At 44.0% G+C, this 13166-nt stretch overlaps 1 protein-coding gene and 1 long non-coding RNA gene across 2 annotated transcripts in view; both read right to left on the bottom strand.

Annotated features, from left to right (window-relative positions):
* LOC149977374 (uncharacterized) overlaps positions 1-13166 on the bottom strand; it is a 934188-nt gene that overhangs the window by 859312 nt on the left and 61710 nt on the right. The window lies entirely within an intron of this gene.
* The window catches only part of LOC110490897 (netrin-G1-like), a 253036-nt gene that overhangs the window by 231295 nt on the left and 8575 nt on the right, over positions 1-13166 (bottom strand). The window contains exon 2 of the mRNA XM_036945701.2: positions 578-1651. Coding sequence (XP_036801596.1) covers positions 578-823 — 246 coding nt within the window. The 5' untranslated portion in view covers positions 824-1651. The remainder of the gene's footprint in view (positions 1-577; positions 1652-13166) is intronic.

Below are 13166 nucleotides of genomic sequence, written 5' to 3'. Positions count from 1 at the left end.
GTCAAGGCATCATTGCCAAGTGGTTACAAACTCCAGTGAGGTGAATCTAAATGCGTTGTGGCCCCCTGGGAGATCTACGTCTACATCTACGATACAATGTTCCTCTCTTGAGGGGAGAATAAATGAAAATCCATCACATACTGTACGTTCCCATTACTGAGAGGTTGTGAGAGCAGCAGAATACATATGGGATTCAGAATTCATTACACATTTGCATGTGTAAAAAGGCCACTTCACACGTGTGTGTTTGTGTGTGTGTGTGTGTGTGGGTTTGTGTGTTTGTGTGTGTGTGTCTGTCTGTCTGTCTGTCTGTCTGTCTGTCTGTCTGTCTGTCTGTCTGTGTGTGTGTGTGTGTGTGTGTGTGTGTGTGTGTGTGTGTGTGTGTGTGTGTGTGTGTGTGTGTGTGTGTGTGTGTGTGTGTGTGTGTTTGTGTGTGTGTGTGTGTGTTTGTGTGTGTGTGTGTGTTATCCTACCTTTCAGTCATATATCCCGTACTACCTTCCTACTGCATCCACTGCTACAGAATTACGTTTGGGGAAAGGAAGGGGCCTGTCTATGGAAGAGAAGCAGAACTTACCAGGGCGCAGTATGTCTCAGGTGGGTCTCCACAGGTGATGTTGGGTGGGTCCACCGTAACCTTCAGGTACTTGGTCATGTCCATGGCCTCAGGTTGGCAGGCCATGTAATCCCAGGTGAGTCCTTCATCCGTGTACACCTGAGATTTACACACGTCGTAGTGTCCCCAGGCAGCAGGGTAGTGCTGCATGGTCTGGCACACACTGGCCCACAGCGCCTGCAGTGTCAACAACAGAGGGAAACGCATGGCTGCTTCCTCTCAGACACGCTAGGTCTCTAGAAAAGGCCTGTTTCTTTCTCAATGAGGAATCAATGTCCGTCCTCTCTCCCGAAACAGAGACAGAGAGACAGAGAGACAGAGAGACAGAGAGAGAGAGAGAGACAGAGACCGAGAGACAGAGAGACAGAGAGAGAGACAGAGCGACACAGAGAGAGAGACAGACAGAGAGAGAGAGGGACAGAGAGAGAGACAGAGAGAGAGACAGAGAGACAGAGAGAGAGAGAGACAGAGAGACAGAGAGACAGAGAGAGAGACAGAGAGACAGACAGAGAGAGAGACAGACAGAGAGAGAGAGGGACAGAGAGAGAGACAGAGAGAGAGACAGAGAGACAGAGAGAGAGAGAGAGACAGAGAGACAGAGACAGAGAGACAGAGGAATAGGGCTTTGGAGTTTATGAAATAATCCAACTTTTACAGAGAGAGGAGCCAAGGAACTGCGGCAGCGTGCCAGCCTGCTGTTAACAGCCTGATGAGGAGGAGGGCAAGGTGGAGAGGAGGGGGGCAACACTTGTTTTGGTCTGGAGTCCTCTCCCAACTCCTGTCCTAGTCTCTGCCCTCTATCTCTCCGGCCGGTGTTGGAACGGGGGAATCACGGCACGCTGAGGTACGGGGTTACTGGCCCTTCCAGCAGAGAAGAGGATGGAGGGAGGAGAAGTAGGTGTGGAGGAGGAGAGAGGTGACAGCCCCTGGAGGAGGCAGCCTTTTGACACGCTGATGGAGAGATGAGTGACAGGCCGCTCAGTTTTGTTTGCTGTCAATCATGTTTCTGTTCCGCCCGGCAACGCCACCCAGGCTCTGTAGGGAGCAAGGAAAGAGGAAAAAATTAGAGGGTGAATGCCAGGCGGGAGGATAGAGTTTGAAAGAGAGTGTTTGTGTGTGTGTGTGTGTGTGTGTGTGCAGATGGATAGAGTTTGAAAGAGAGTGTTTGTGTGTGTGTGTGTGTGTGTGCGTGTGTGTGTGTGTGCGTGCGTGCGTGTGTGTGTGTGTGTGTGTGTGTGCAGATGGATAGAGTTTGACATTAGCAGGTGCTGAGAGATCCTTGAGGTGGGGGTGCCAGGTTGGGCATAGTGATGTGTACATTACAGAGAGAGATTGGATAACCAAGGCCTGGGCCATCAAGGTGAATTGGATCCTGATGTCTTTCATGCTAAGCCCACACCTCACTTCACTTTGGCTATCACTTTTCAAGGGTTCCGGTTCTACACCCCTCTCCCCAGGAGGACCAAGAGTACCAGCAGCTAAATCTTAAATTAATCTTCTTAAGCCTGTGTATAGGCCTCTCTGTCTAACATTGAGATGGGCAACAAACAAAAACAGCCTAGCCTGAAATAGGAAATGCCATCAGCTTTAAAAAAAAATATATATATACAGTGGGGCAAAAACGGATTTAGTCAGCCACCAATTGTGCAAGTTCTCCCACTTAAAAAGATGAGAGAGGCCTGTAATTTTCATCATAGGTACACTTCAACTATGACAGACAAAATGAGAAACAAAATACAATTTTGTTTCTGGTGTCCTTTGACAGCTCTTTGGTCTTGGCCATAGTGGAGTTTGGAGTGTGACTGTTTGAGGTTGTGGACAGGTGTCTTTTATACTGATAACAAGTTCAAACAGGTGCCATTAATACAGGTAATGAGTGGAGGACAGAGGATCCTCTTAAAGAAGAAGTTACAGGTCTGTGAGAGCCAGAAATCTTGCTTGTTTGTAGGTGACCAAAAACGTATTTTCCACCATAATTTGCAAATAAATTCATAAAAAATCCTACAATGTGATTTTCTGGATTTTTTTCTAATTTTGTCTGTCATAGTTGAAGTGTACCTATGATGAAAATTACAGGCCTTTCCGATCTTTTTAAGTGGGAGAACTTGCACAATTGGTGGCTGACTAAATACTTTTTGTTGCCCCACTCTATATATATATATATATATATATTATTTTTTTGCTCACAACTTATTGCAAAGGAATACAGTAATATCTTATAGCTACTATAAAAGTACAATATCATGTCATATTTTATTTGAAGAAACATTGCCATTCTCCAATCATTTGAGTCAGACGACCTGTCTAACCTATGTAGTTTCTACTCATACAGGCAGCAATAGAAACACATCTATTGTCATGAATGTAAAAAATAGAATTCTGTTATATTTAAATCCATCATATCAATCACAATGACCATTATCCACAGCTATGAATGAGATGAGAAAGAGAGAGAGATGGGGATAGAGATGGATGGGGATGGAGAGAGAGAGAGAGAGAGAGATGGTGATGAGAGAGAGAGATGGTGATGAGAGAGATGGGGATAGAGAGAGAGAGAGAGAGAGAGAGAGAGAGAGATGGTGATGAGAGAGATGGGGATAGAGAGAGAGAGAGAGAGAGATGGGGATAGAGATGGATGGGGATGGAGAGAGAGAGAGAGAGAGAGAGAGAGATGGTGATGAGAGAGATGGGGATAGAGAGAGAGATGGGGATATAGATGGATGGGATGGAGAGAGTGAGAGAGAGAGAGAGAGATGGTGATGAGAGAGATGGGGATAGAGAGAGAGAGAGAGAGAGAGAGAGATGGGGATATAGATGGATGGGGATGGAGAGAGAGAGAAGGGGAGAGAAAGAGAAGGGGAGGGAGCGAGAAGGTGAGAGAGAGGGGGGAGGAAGAGGGAAGGGGGTAAGAGAGAGAGAGAAGCGGTGAGATGGAGAGAGAGGGGGGAGAGGGAAGGGGGTAAGAGAGAGAGGGAAGGGGGTAAGAGAGAGAGGGGGTAAGAGAGAGAGGGAAGGGGGTAAGAGAGAGAGGGAAGGGGGTAAGAGAGGGAAGGGGGTAAGAGAGAGAGGGAAGGGGGTAAGAGAGGGAGGGAAGGGGGCCAATGGAAGAAATGTGGGCAGGTATAACAGAGGAGATGTGGGCAGGTAAAACAGAGGAGATGTGGGCAGTTATAACAGAGGAGATGTGGGCAGGTATAACAGAGGAGACGTGGACAGGTATAACAGAGGAGACGTGGGCAGGTATAACAGAGGACACATGGACAGGTATAACAGAGGAGATGTGGACAGGTATAACAGAGGAGATGTGGACAGGTATAACAGAGGAGACATGGACAGGTATAACAGAGGAGATGTGGACAGGTATAACAGAGGAGACGTGGACAGGTAAAACAGAGGAGACGTGGACAGGTATAACAGAGGAGACATGGACAGGTATAACAGAGGAGACATGGACAGGTATAACAGAGGAGACATGGACAGGTATAACAGAGGAGACGTGGACAGGTATAACAGAGGAGACGTGGACATGTATAACAGAGGAGACATGGGCAGGTATAACAGAGGAGATGTGGACAGGTATAACAGAGGAGACATGGACAGGTATAACAGAGGAGACGTGGAGAGGTATAACAGAGGAGACATGGGCAGGTATAAAAGAGGAGACATGGACAGGTATAACAGAGGACACGTGGACAGGTATAACAGAGGAGACATGGGCAGGTATAACAGAGGAGACGTGGACAGGTATAACAGAGGAGACGTGAACAGGTATAACAGAGGAGACATGGGCAGGTATAACAGAGGAGACGTGGGCAGGTATAACAGAGGAGACGTGGAGAGATATAACAGAGGAGACATGGGCAGGTATAACAGAGGAGACGTGGGCAGGTATAACAGAGGAGACGTGGACAGGTATAACAGAGGAGACGTGGACAGGTATAACAGAGGAGACGTGGGCAGGTATAACAGAGGAGACGTGGAGAGATATAACAGAGGAGACATGGGCAGGTATAACAGAGGAGACGTGGGCAGGTATAACAGAGGAGACATGGGCAGGTATAACAGAGGAGACGTGGACAGGTATAACAGAGGAGACGTGGAGAGATATAACAGAGGAGACATGGGCAGGTATAACAGAGGAGACGTGGACAGGTATAACAGAGATAGGGGACAGATATACCAGGATAGATAAGGGGAGAGGGGACAGATATACCAGGCTAGATAAGGGGAGAGGGGACAGATATACCAGGCTAGATAAGGGGAGAGGGGACAGCTATACCAGGCTAGATAAGGGGAGATGGGACAGATATACCAGGCTAGATAAGGGGAGAGGGGACAGATATACCCAGGATAGATAAGGGGAGAGGGGACAGAGATAACAGGTTAGATAAGGGGAGAGGGGACATATATACCAGGCTAGATAAGGGGAGAGGGGACAGAGATACCCAGGCTAGATAAGGGGAGAGGGGACAGATATACCAGGTTAGATAATGGGAGAGGGGACAGATATACCAGGCTAGATAAGGGGAGAGGGGACAGAGATACCAGTCTAGATAAGGGGATAGGGGACAGATATACCAGGTTAGATAAGGGGATAGGGGACAGATATACCCAGGATAGATAAGAGGAGATGGAACAGAGATACCCAGGTTAGATAAGTGGAGATGGGACAGAGATACCCAGGTTAGATAAGTGGAGAGGGGACAGAGATACCCAGGTTAGATAAGGGGAGAGGGGACAGAGATACCCAGGTTAGATAAGTGGAGATGGGACAGAGATACCCAGGTTAGATAAGTGGAGATGGGACAGAGATACCCAGGTTAGATAAGGGGAGAGAGGACCGAGATACCCAGGTTAGATAAGTGGAGAGGGGACAGAGATACCCAGGTTAGATAAGGGGAGAGGGGACAGAGATACCCAGGTTAGATACGTTGAGAGGGGACAGATACCTGTATACCAGGCTAGATAATGGGAGAGGGGACAGATATACCAGGTTAGATAAGTGGATATGGGACAGAGATACCCAGGTTAGATAAGTGGAGATGGGACAGAGATACCCAGGTTAGATAAGTGGAGATGGGACAGAGATACCCAGGTTAGATAAGTGGAGATGGGACAGAGATACCCAGGTTAGATAAGTGGAGATGGGACAGAGATACCCAGGTTAGATAAGTGGAGATGGGACAGAGATACCCAGGTTAGATAAGTGGAGAGGGGACAGAGATACCCAGGTTAGATAAGGGGAGAGGGGACAGAGATACCCAGGTTAGATAAGTTGAGAGGGGACAGATACCTGTATACCAGGCTAGATAAGTTGAGAGGGGACATAGATACCCAGCTTAGATAAGTGGAGATGGGACAGAGATACCCAGGTTAGATAAGTGGAGATGGGACAGAGATACCCAGGTTAGATAAGTGGAGATGGGACAGAGATACCCAGGTTAGATAAGTGGAGATGGGACAGAGATACCCAGGTTAGATAAGTGGAGATGGGACAGAGATACCCAGGTTAGATAAGTGGAGATGGGACAGAGATACCCAGGTTAGATAAGTGGAGATGGGACAGAGATACCCAGGTTAGATAAGTGGAGATGGGACAGAGATACCCAGGTTAGATAAGTGGAGATGGGACAGAGATACCCAGGTTAGATTAGTGGCTATGGGACAGAGATACCCAGGTTAGATAAGTGGAGATGGGACAGAGATACCCAGGTTAGATAAGTGGAGATGGGACAGAGATACCCAGGCTAGATAAGTGGAGATGGGACAGAGATACCCAGGTTAGATAAGTGGAGATGGGACAGAGATACCCAGGCTAGATAAAGGCAGAGGGGACAGAGACACAAGGGGAGAGGTGGACAGAGATAGATTAGAGGTCATAATCACTCTTGAAATTCAGACAATGGTCCTTCCTCTCATTATTCCCAACTTAAAATCCAGTGTCACCGGCAGAGAAGAGGAGCGTACTGTGCATTTTAATTGGGAACTGGGCTATTTGGGGCAGGTTGTCGGCTTCTTCCTCCCATCGATCAAGGATAATTTGGGACACTCCAGTATCCCTGCACATTGAAAATGTGGTATTGAAACAGACCCAGTATATAGCTACTGACCCTGGAACTGACCTGTATATAGCTACTGACCCTGGAACTGACCCTGTACATAGCTACTGACCCTGGAACTGACCCTGTATATAGCTACTGACCCTGGAACTGACCCTGTATATAGCTACTGACCCTGGAACTGACCCTGTATATAGCTCCTGACCCTGTATATAGCTACTGACCCTGGAACTGACCCTGTACATAGCTACTGACCCTGGAACTGACCCTGTATATAGCTACTGACCCTGGAACTGACCCTGTATATAGCTCCTGACCCTGTATATAGCTAATGACCCTGGAACTGACTCTGTGCATAGCTACTGACCCTGTGCATAGCTACTGACCCTGTATATAGCTCCTGACCCTGGAACTGACCCTGTACATAGCTACTGACCCTGGAACTGACCCTGTATATAGCTACTGACCCTGTATATAGCTCCTGACCCTGGAACTGACCCTGTACATAGCTACTGACCCTGGAACTGACCCTGTATATAACTACTGGCCCTGTATATAGCTACAGACCCTGTATATAGCTACTGACCCTGTATATAGCTCCTGACCCTGGAACTGACCCTGTACATATCTACTGACCCTGGAACTGACCCTGTATATAGCTAATGACCCTGTATATAGCTCCTGACCCTGAGAACTGACCCTGTTCATAGCTACTGACCCTGGAACTTACCCTGTATATAGCTACTGACCCTGTATATAACTACTGACCCTGTATATAACTACTGACTCTCTATATAGCTACAGACCCTGTGTATAACTACTGACCCTGTATATAACTACTGACCCTGGAACTGACCCTGTATATAGCTACTGACCCTGTATATAACTACTGACCCTGTATATAGCTCCTGACCCTGGAACTGACCCTGTACATAGCTACTGACCCTGGAACTGACCCAGTATATAGCTACTGACCCTGTATATAGCTCCTGACCCTGTATATAACTACTGACTCTCTATATAGCTACTGACCATGTATATAACTACTGACCCTGTATATAACTACTGACCCTGTATATAGCTCCTGACCCTGGAACTGACCCTGTACATAGCTACTGACCCTGGAACTGACCCAGTATATAGCTACTGACCCTGTATATAGCTCCTGACCCTGTATATAGCTACCGACCCTGTATATAGCTACTGACTCTGTATATAGCTACTGACCCTGGAACTGACCCTGTATATAGCTACTGACCCTGATACTGACCCCGTATATAGCTACTGACCCTGTATATAACTACCGACTCTTTATATAGTTACTGACCTTGGAACTGACCCTGTATATAGCTATTGACCCTGTATATAGCCACTGACCCTGTATATAACTACTGACTCTGTATATAGTTACTGACCTTGGAACTGACTCTGTATATAACTACTGACCCTGGAACAGACCCTGTATATAACTACTGACCCTGTACATAGCTACTGACCCTGTATATAGCTACTGACCCTGTATATAGCTAATGATCCTGTATATAGCTACTGACCCTGGAACTGACCCTGTATATAACTACTGACCCTGGAACAGACCCTGTATATAACTACTGACCCTGAAACTGACCCTGTATATAGCTACTGACCCTGGAACTGACCCTGTATATAACTACTGACCCTGGAACTGACCCTGTATATAACTACTGACCCTGGAACTGATCCTGTATATAACTACTGACCCTGGAACTGACCCTGTATATAACTACTGACCCTGGAACAGACCCTGTATATAACTACTGACCCTGGAACTGACCCTGAATATAACTACTGACCCTGAAACTGACCCTGTATATAGCTACTGACCCTGGAACTGACCCTGTATATAACTACTGACCCTGGAACTGACCCTGTATATAACTACTGACCCTGGAACTGACCCTGTATATAACTACTGACCCTGGAACTGTTTCTGTATATAACTACTGACCGTGTATATAGCTACTGACCGTGTGCATAGCTACTGACCCTGTACATAGCTACTGACCGTGTATATAGCTACTGACCCTGTATATAGCTACTGACCCTGTATATAGCTCCTGACCCTGGAACTGACCCTGTATATAGCTACTGACCCTGTATATAACTACTGACCCTGGAACAGAGCCTGTATATAACTACTGACCCTGGAACTGACCCTGTATATAACTACTGACCCTGGAACTGACCCTGTATATAGCTACTGACCCTGTATATAGCTACTGACCCTCTATATAGCTACTGACCCTGTATATAACTACTGACTCTGTATATAGTTACTGACCCTATATATAGCTACTGACCCTGTATATAACTACTGACCCTGTATATAACTACTGACCCTGTATATAGCTACTGACCCTGTATATAGCTACTGACCCTGTATATAACTACTGACCCTGTATATAACTACTGACCCTGTATATAGCTACTGACCCTGTATATAACTACTGACCCTGTATATAACTACTGACCCTGTATATAGCTACTGACCCTGTATATAACTACTGACCCTGTATATAGCTACTGTCCCTGTATATAACTACTGACCCTGTATATAACTACTGACCCTGTATATAGCTACTGACCCTGTATATAACTACTGACCCTGTATATAACTACTGACCCTGTATATAACTACTGACCATGGGACTGACCCTGTATATAGCTACTGACCCTGTATATAACTACTGACCCTGTATATAGCTACTGACCCTGTATATAGCTACTGACCCTGTATATAGCTACTGACCCTTTATATAACTACTGACCCTGTATATAGCTACTGACCCTGTATATAACTACTGACCCTGTATATAACTACTGACCCTGTATATAACTACTGACCCTGTATATAACTACTGACCCTGTATGTAACTACTGACCCTGTATATAGCTACTGACCCTGTATATAACTACTGACCCTGTATATAACTACTGACCCTGTATATAACTACTGACCCTGTATATAACTACTGACCCTGTATGTAACTACTGACCCTGTATATAGCTACTGTCCCTGTATATAACTACTGACCCTGTATATAACTACTGATCCTGTATATAACTACTGACCCTGTATATAACTACTGACCCTGTATGTAACTACTGACCCTGTATATAGTTACTGACCCTATATATAACTACTGACCCTGTATATAACTACTGACCCTGTATATAACTACTGACCCTGTATATAACTACTGACCCTGTATATAACTACTGACCCTGTATATAACTACTGACCCTGTATATAACTACTGACCCTGTATATAACTACTGACCCTGTATATAACTACTGACCCTGTATGTAACTACTGACCCTGTATATAGCTACTGTCCCTGTATATAACTACTGACCCTGTATATAACTACTGACCCTGTATATAACTACTGACCCTGTATATAACTACTGACCCTGTATATAACTACTGACCCTGTATGTAACTACTGACCCTGTATATAGCTACTGTCCCTGTATATAGCTACTGACCCTGTATATAGCTACTGACCCTCTATATAGCTACTGACCCTGTATATAACTACTGACTCTGTATATAGTTACTGACCCTATATATAGCTACTGACCCTGTATATAACTACTGACCCTGTATATAACTACTGACCCTGTATATAGCTACTGACCCTGTATATAGCTACTGACCCTGTATATAACTACTGACCCTGTATATAACTACTGACCCTGTATATAGCTACTGACCCTGTATATAACTACTGACCCTGTATATAACTACTGACCCTGTATATAGCTACTGACCCTGTATATAACTACTGACCCTGTATATAGCTACTGTCCCTGTATATAACTACTGACCCTGTATATAACTACTGACCCTGTATATAGCTACTGACCCTGTATATAACTACTGACCCTGTATATAACTACTGACCCTGTATATAACTACTGACCATGGGACTGACCCTGTATATAGCTACTGACCCTGTATATAACTACTGACCCTGTATATAGCTACTGACCCTGTATATAGCTACTGACCCTGTATATAGCTACTGACCCTTTATATAACTACTGACCCTGTATATAGCTACTGACCCTGTATATAACTACTGACCCTGTATATAACTACTGACCCTGTATATAACTACTGACCCTGTATATAACTACTGACCCTGTATGTAACTACTGACCCTGTATATAGCTACTGACCCTGTATATAACTACTGACCCTGTATATAACTACTGACCCTGTATATAACTACTGACCCTGTATATAACTACTGACCCTGTATGTAACTACTGACCCTGTATATAGCTACTGTCCCTGTATATAACTACTGACCCTGTATATAACTACTGATCCTGTATATAACTACTGACCCTGTATATAACTACTGACCCTGTATGTAACTACTGACCCTGTATATAGTTACTGACCCTATATATAACTACTGACCCTGTATATAACTACTGACCCTGTATATAACTACTGACCCTGTATATAACTACTGACCCTGTATATAACTACTGACCCTGTATATAACTACTGACCCTGTATATAACTACTGACCCTGTATATAACTACTGACCCTGTATGTAACTACTGACCCTGTATATAGCTACTGTCCCTGTATATAACTACTGACCCTGTATATAACTACTGATCCTGTATATAACTACTGACCCTGTATATAACTACTGACCCTGTATATAACTACTGACCCTGTATATAACTACTGACCCTGTATATAGCTACTGACCCTGTATATAACTACTGACCCTGTATATAACTACTGACCCTGTATATAGCTACTGTCCCTGTATATAACTACTGACCCTGTATATAACTACTGATCCTGTATATAACTACTGACCCTGTATATAACTACTGACCCTGTATATAACTACTGACCCTGTATATAACTACTGACCCTGTATATAACTACTGATCCTGTATATAACTACTGATCCTGTATATAACTACTGACCCTGTATATAACTACTGATCCTGTATATAACTACTGACCCTGTATATAACTACTGACCCTGTATATAACTACTGACCCTGTATATAGCTACTGACCCTGTATATAACTACTGATCCTGTATATAACTACTGACCCTGTATATAACTACTGACCCTGTATATAACTACTGACCCTGTATATAACTACTGACCCTGTATATAACTACTGACCCTGTATATAACTACTGACCCTGTATATAACTACTGATCCTGTATATAACTACTGACCCTGTATATAGCTACTGACCCTGTATATAACTACTGACCCTGTATATAACTACTGACCCTGTATATAACTACTGACCCTGTATATAACTACTGACCCTGTATATAACTACTGACCCTGTATATAACTACTGACCCTGTATATAACTACTGACCCTGTATGTAACTACTGACCCTGTATATAGCTACTGTCCCTGTATATAACTACTGACCCTGTATATAACTACTGATCCTGTATATAACTACTGACCCTGTATATAACTACTGACCCTGTATGTAACTACTGACCCTGTATATAGTTACTGACCCTATATATAACTACTGACCCTGTATATAACTACTGACCCTGTATATAACTACTGACCCTGTATATAACTACTGACCCTGTATATAACTACTGACCCTGTATATAACTACTGACCCTGTATATAACTACTGACCCTGTATATAACTACTGACCCTGTATATAACTACTGATCCTGTATATAACTACTGACCCTGTATATAACTACTGACCCTGTATATAACTACTGACCCTTTATATAACTACTGACCCTGTATATAGCTACTGACCCTGTATATAGCTACTGACCCTGTATATAACTACTGACCCTGTATATAACTACTGACCCTGTATATAACTACTGATCCTGTATATAACTACTGACCCTGTATATAACTACTGACCCTGTATATAACTACTGACCCTGTATATAACTACTGACCCTGTATATAGCTACTGTCCCTGTATATAACTACTGACCCTGTATATAACTACTGATCCTGTATATAACTACTGACCCTGTATATAACTACTGACCCTGTATATAACTACTGACCCTGTATATAACTACTGACCCTGTATATAGCTACTGACCCTGTATATAACTACTGACCCTGTATATAACTACTGACCCTGTATATAGCTACTGTCCCTGTATATAACTACTGACCCTGTATATAACTACTGATCCTGTATATAACTACTGACCCTGTATATAACTACTGACCCTGTATATAACTACTGACCATGTATATAACTACTGACCCTGTATATAACTACTGATCCTGTATATAACTACTGATCCTGTATATAACTACTGACCCTGTATATAACTACTGATCCTGTATATAACTACTGACCCTGTATATAACTACTGACCCTGTATATAACTACTGACCCTGTATATAGCTACTGACCCTGTATATAACTACTGATCCTGT

This window comes from Oncorhynchus mykiss, chromosome 15, assembly GCF_057628025.1.
Source record: "Oncorhynchus mykiss isolate SJ-2025 chromosome 15, ASM5762802v1, whole genome shotgun sequence".
Classification (NCBI taxonomy): domain Eukaryota; kingdom Metazoa; phylum Chordata; class Actinopteri; order Salmoniformes; family Salmonidae; genus Oncorhynchus; species Oncorhynchus mykiss.
Note: the sequence above shows the minus strand (reverse complement) of the source record. Positions and strands in the feature narration are given on the sequence as shown.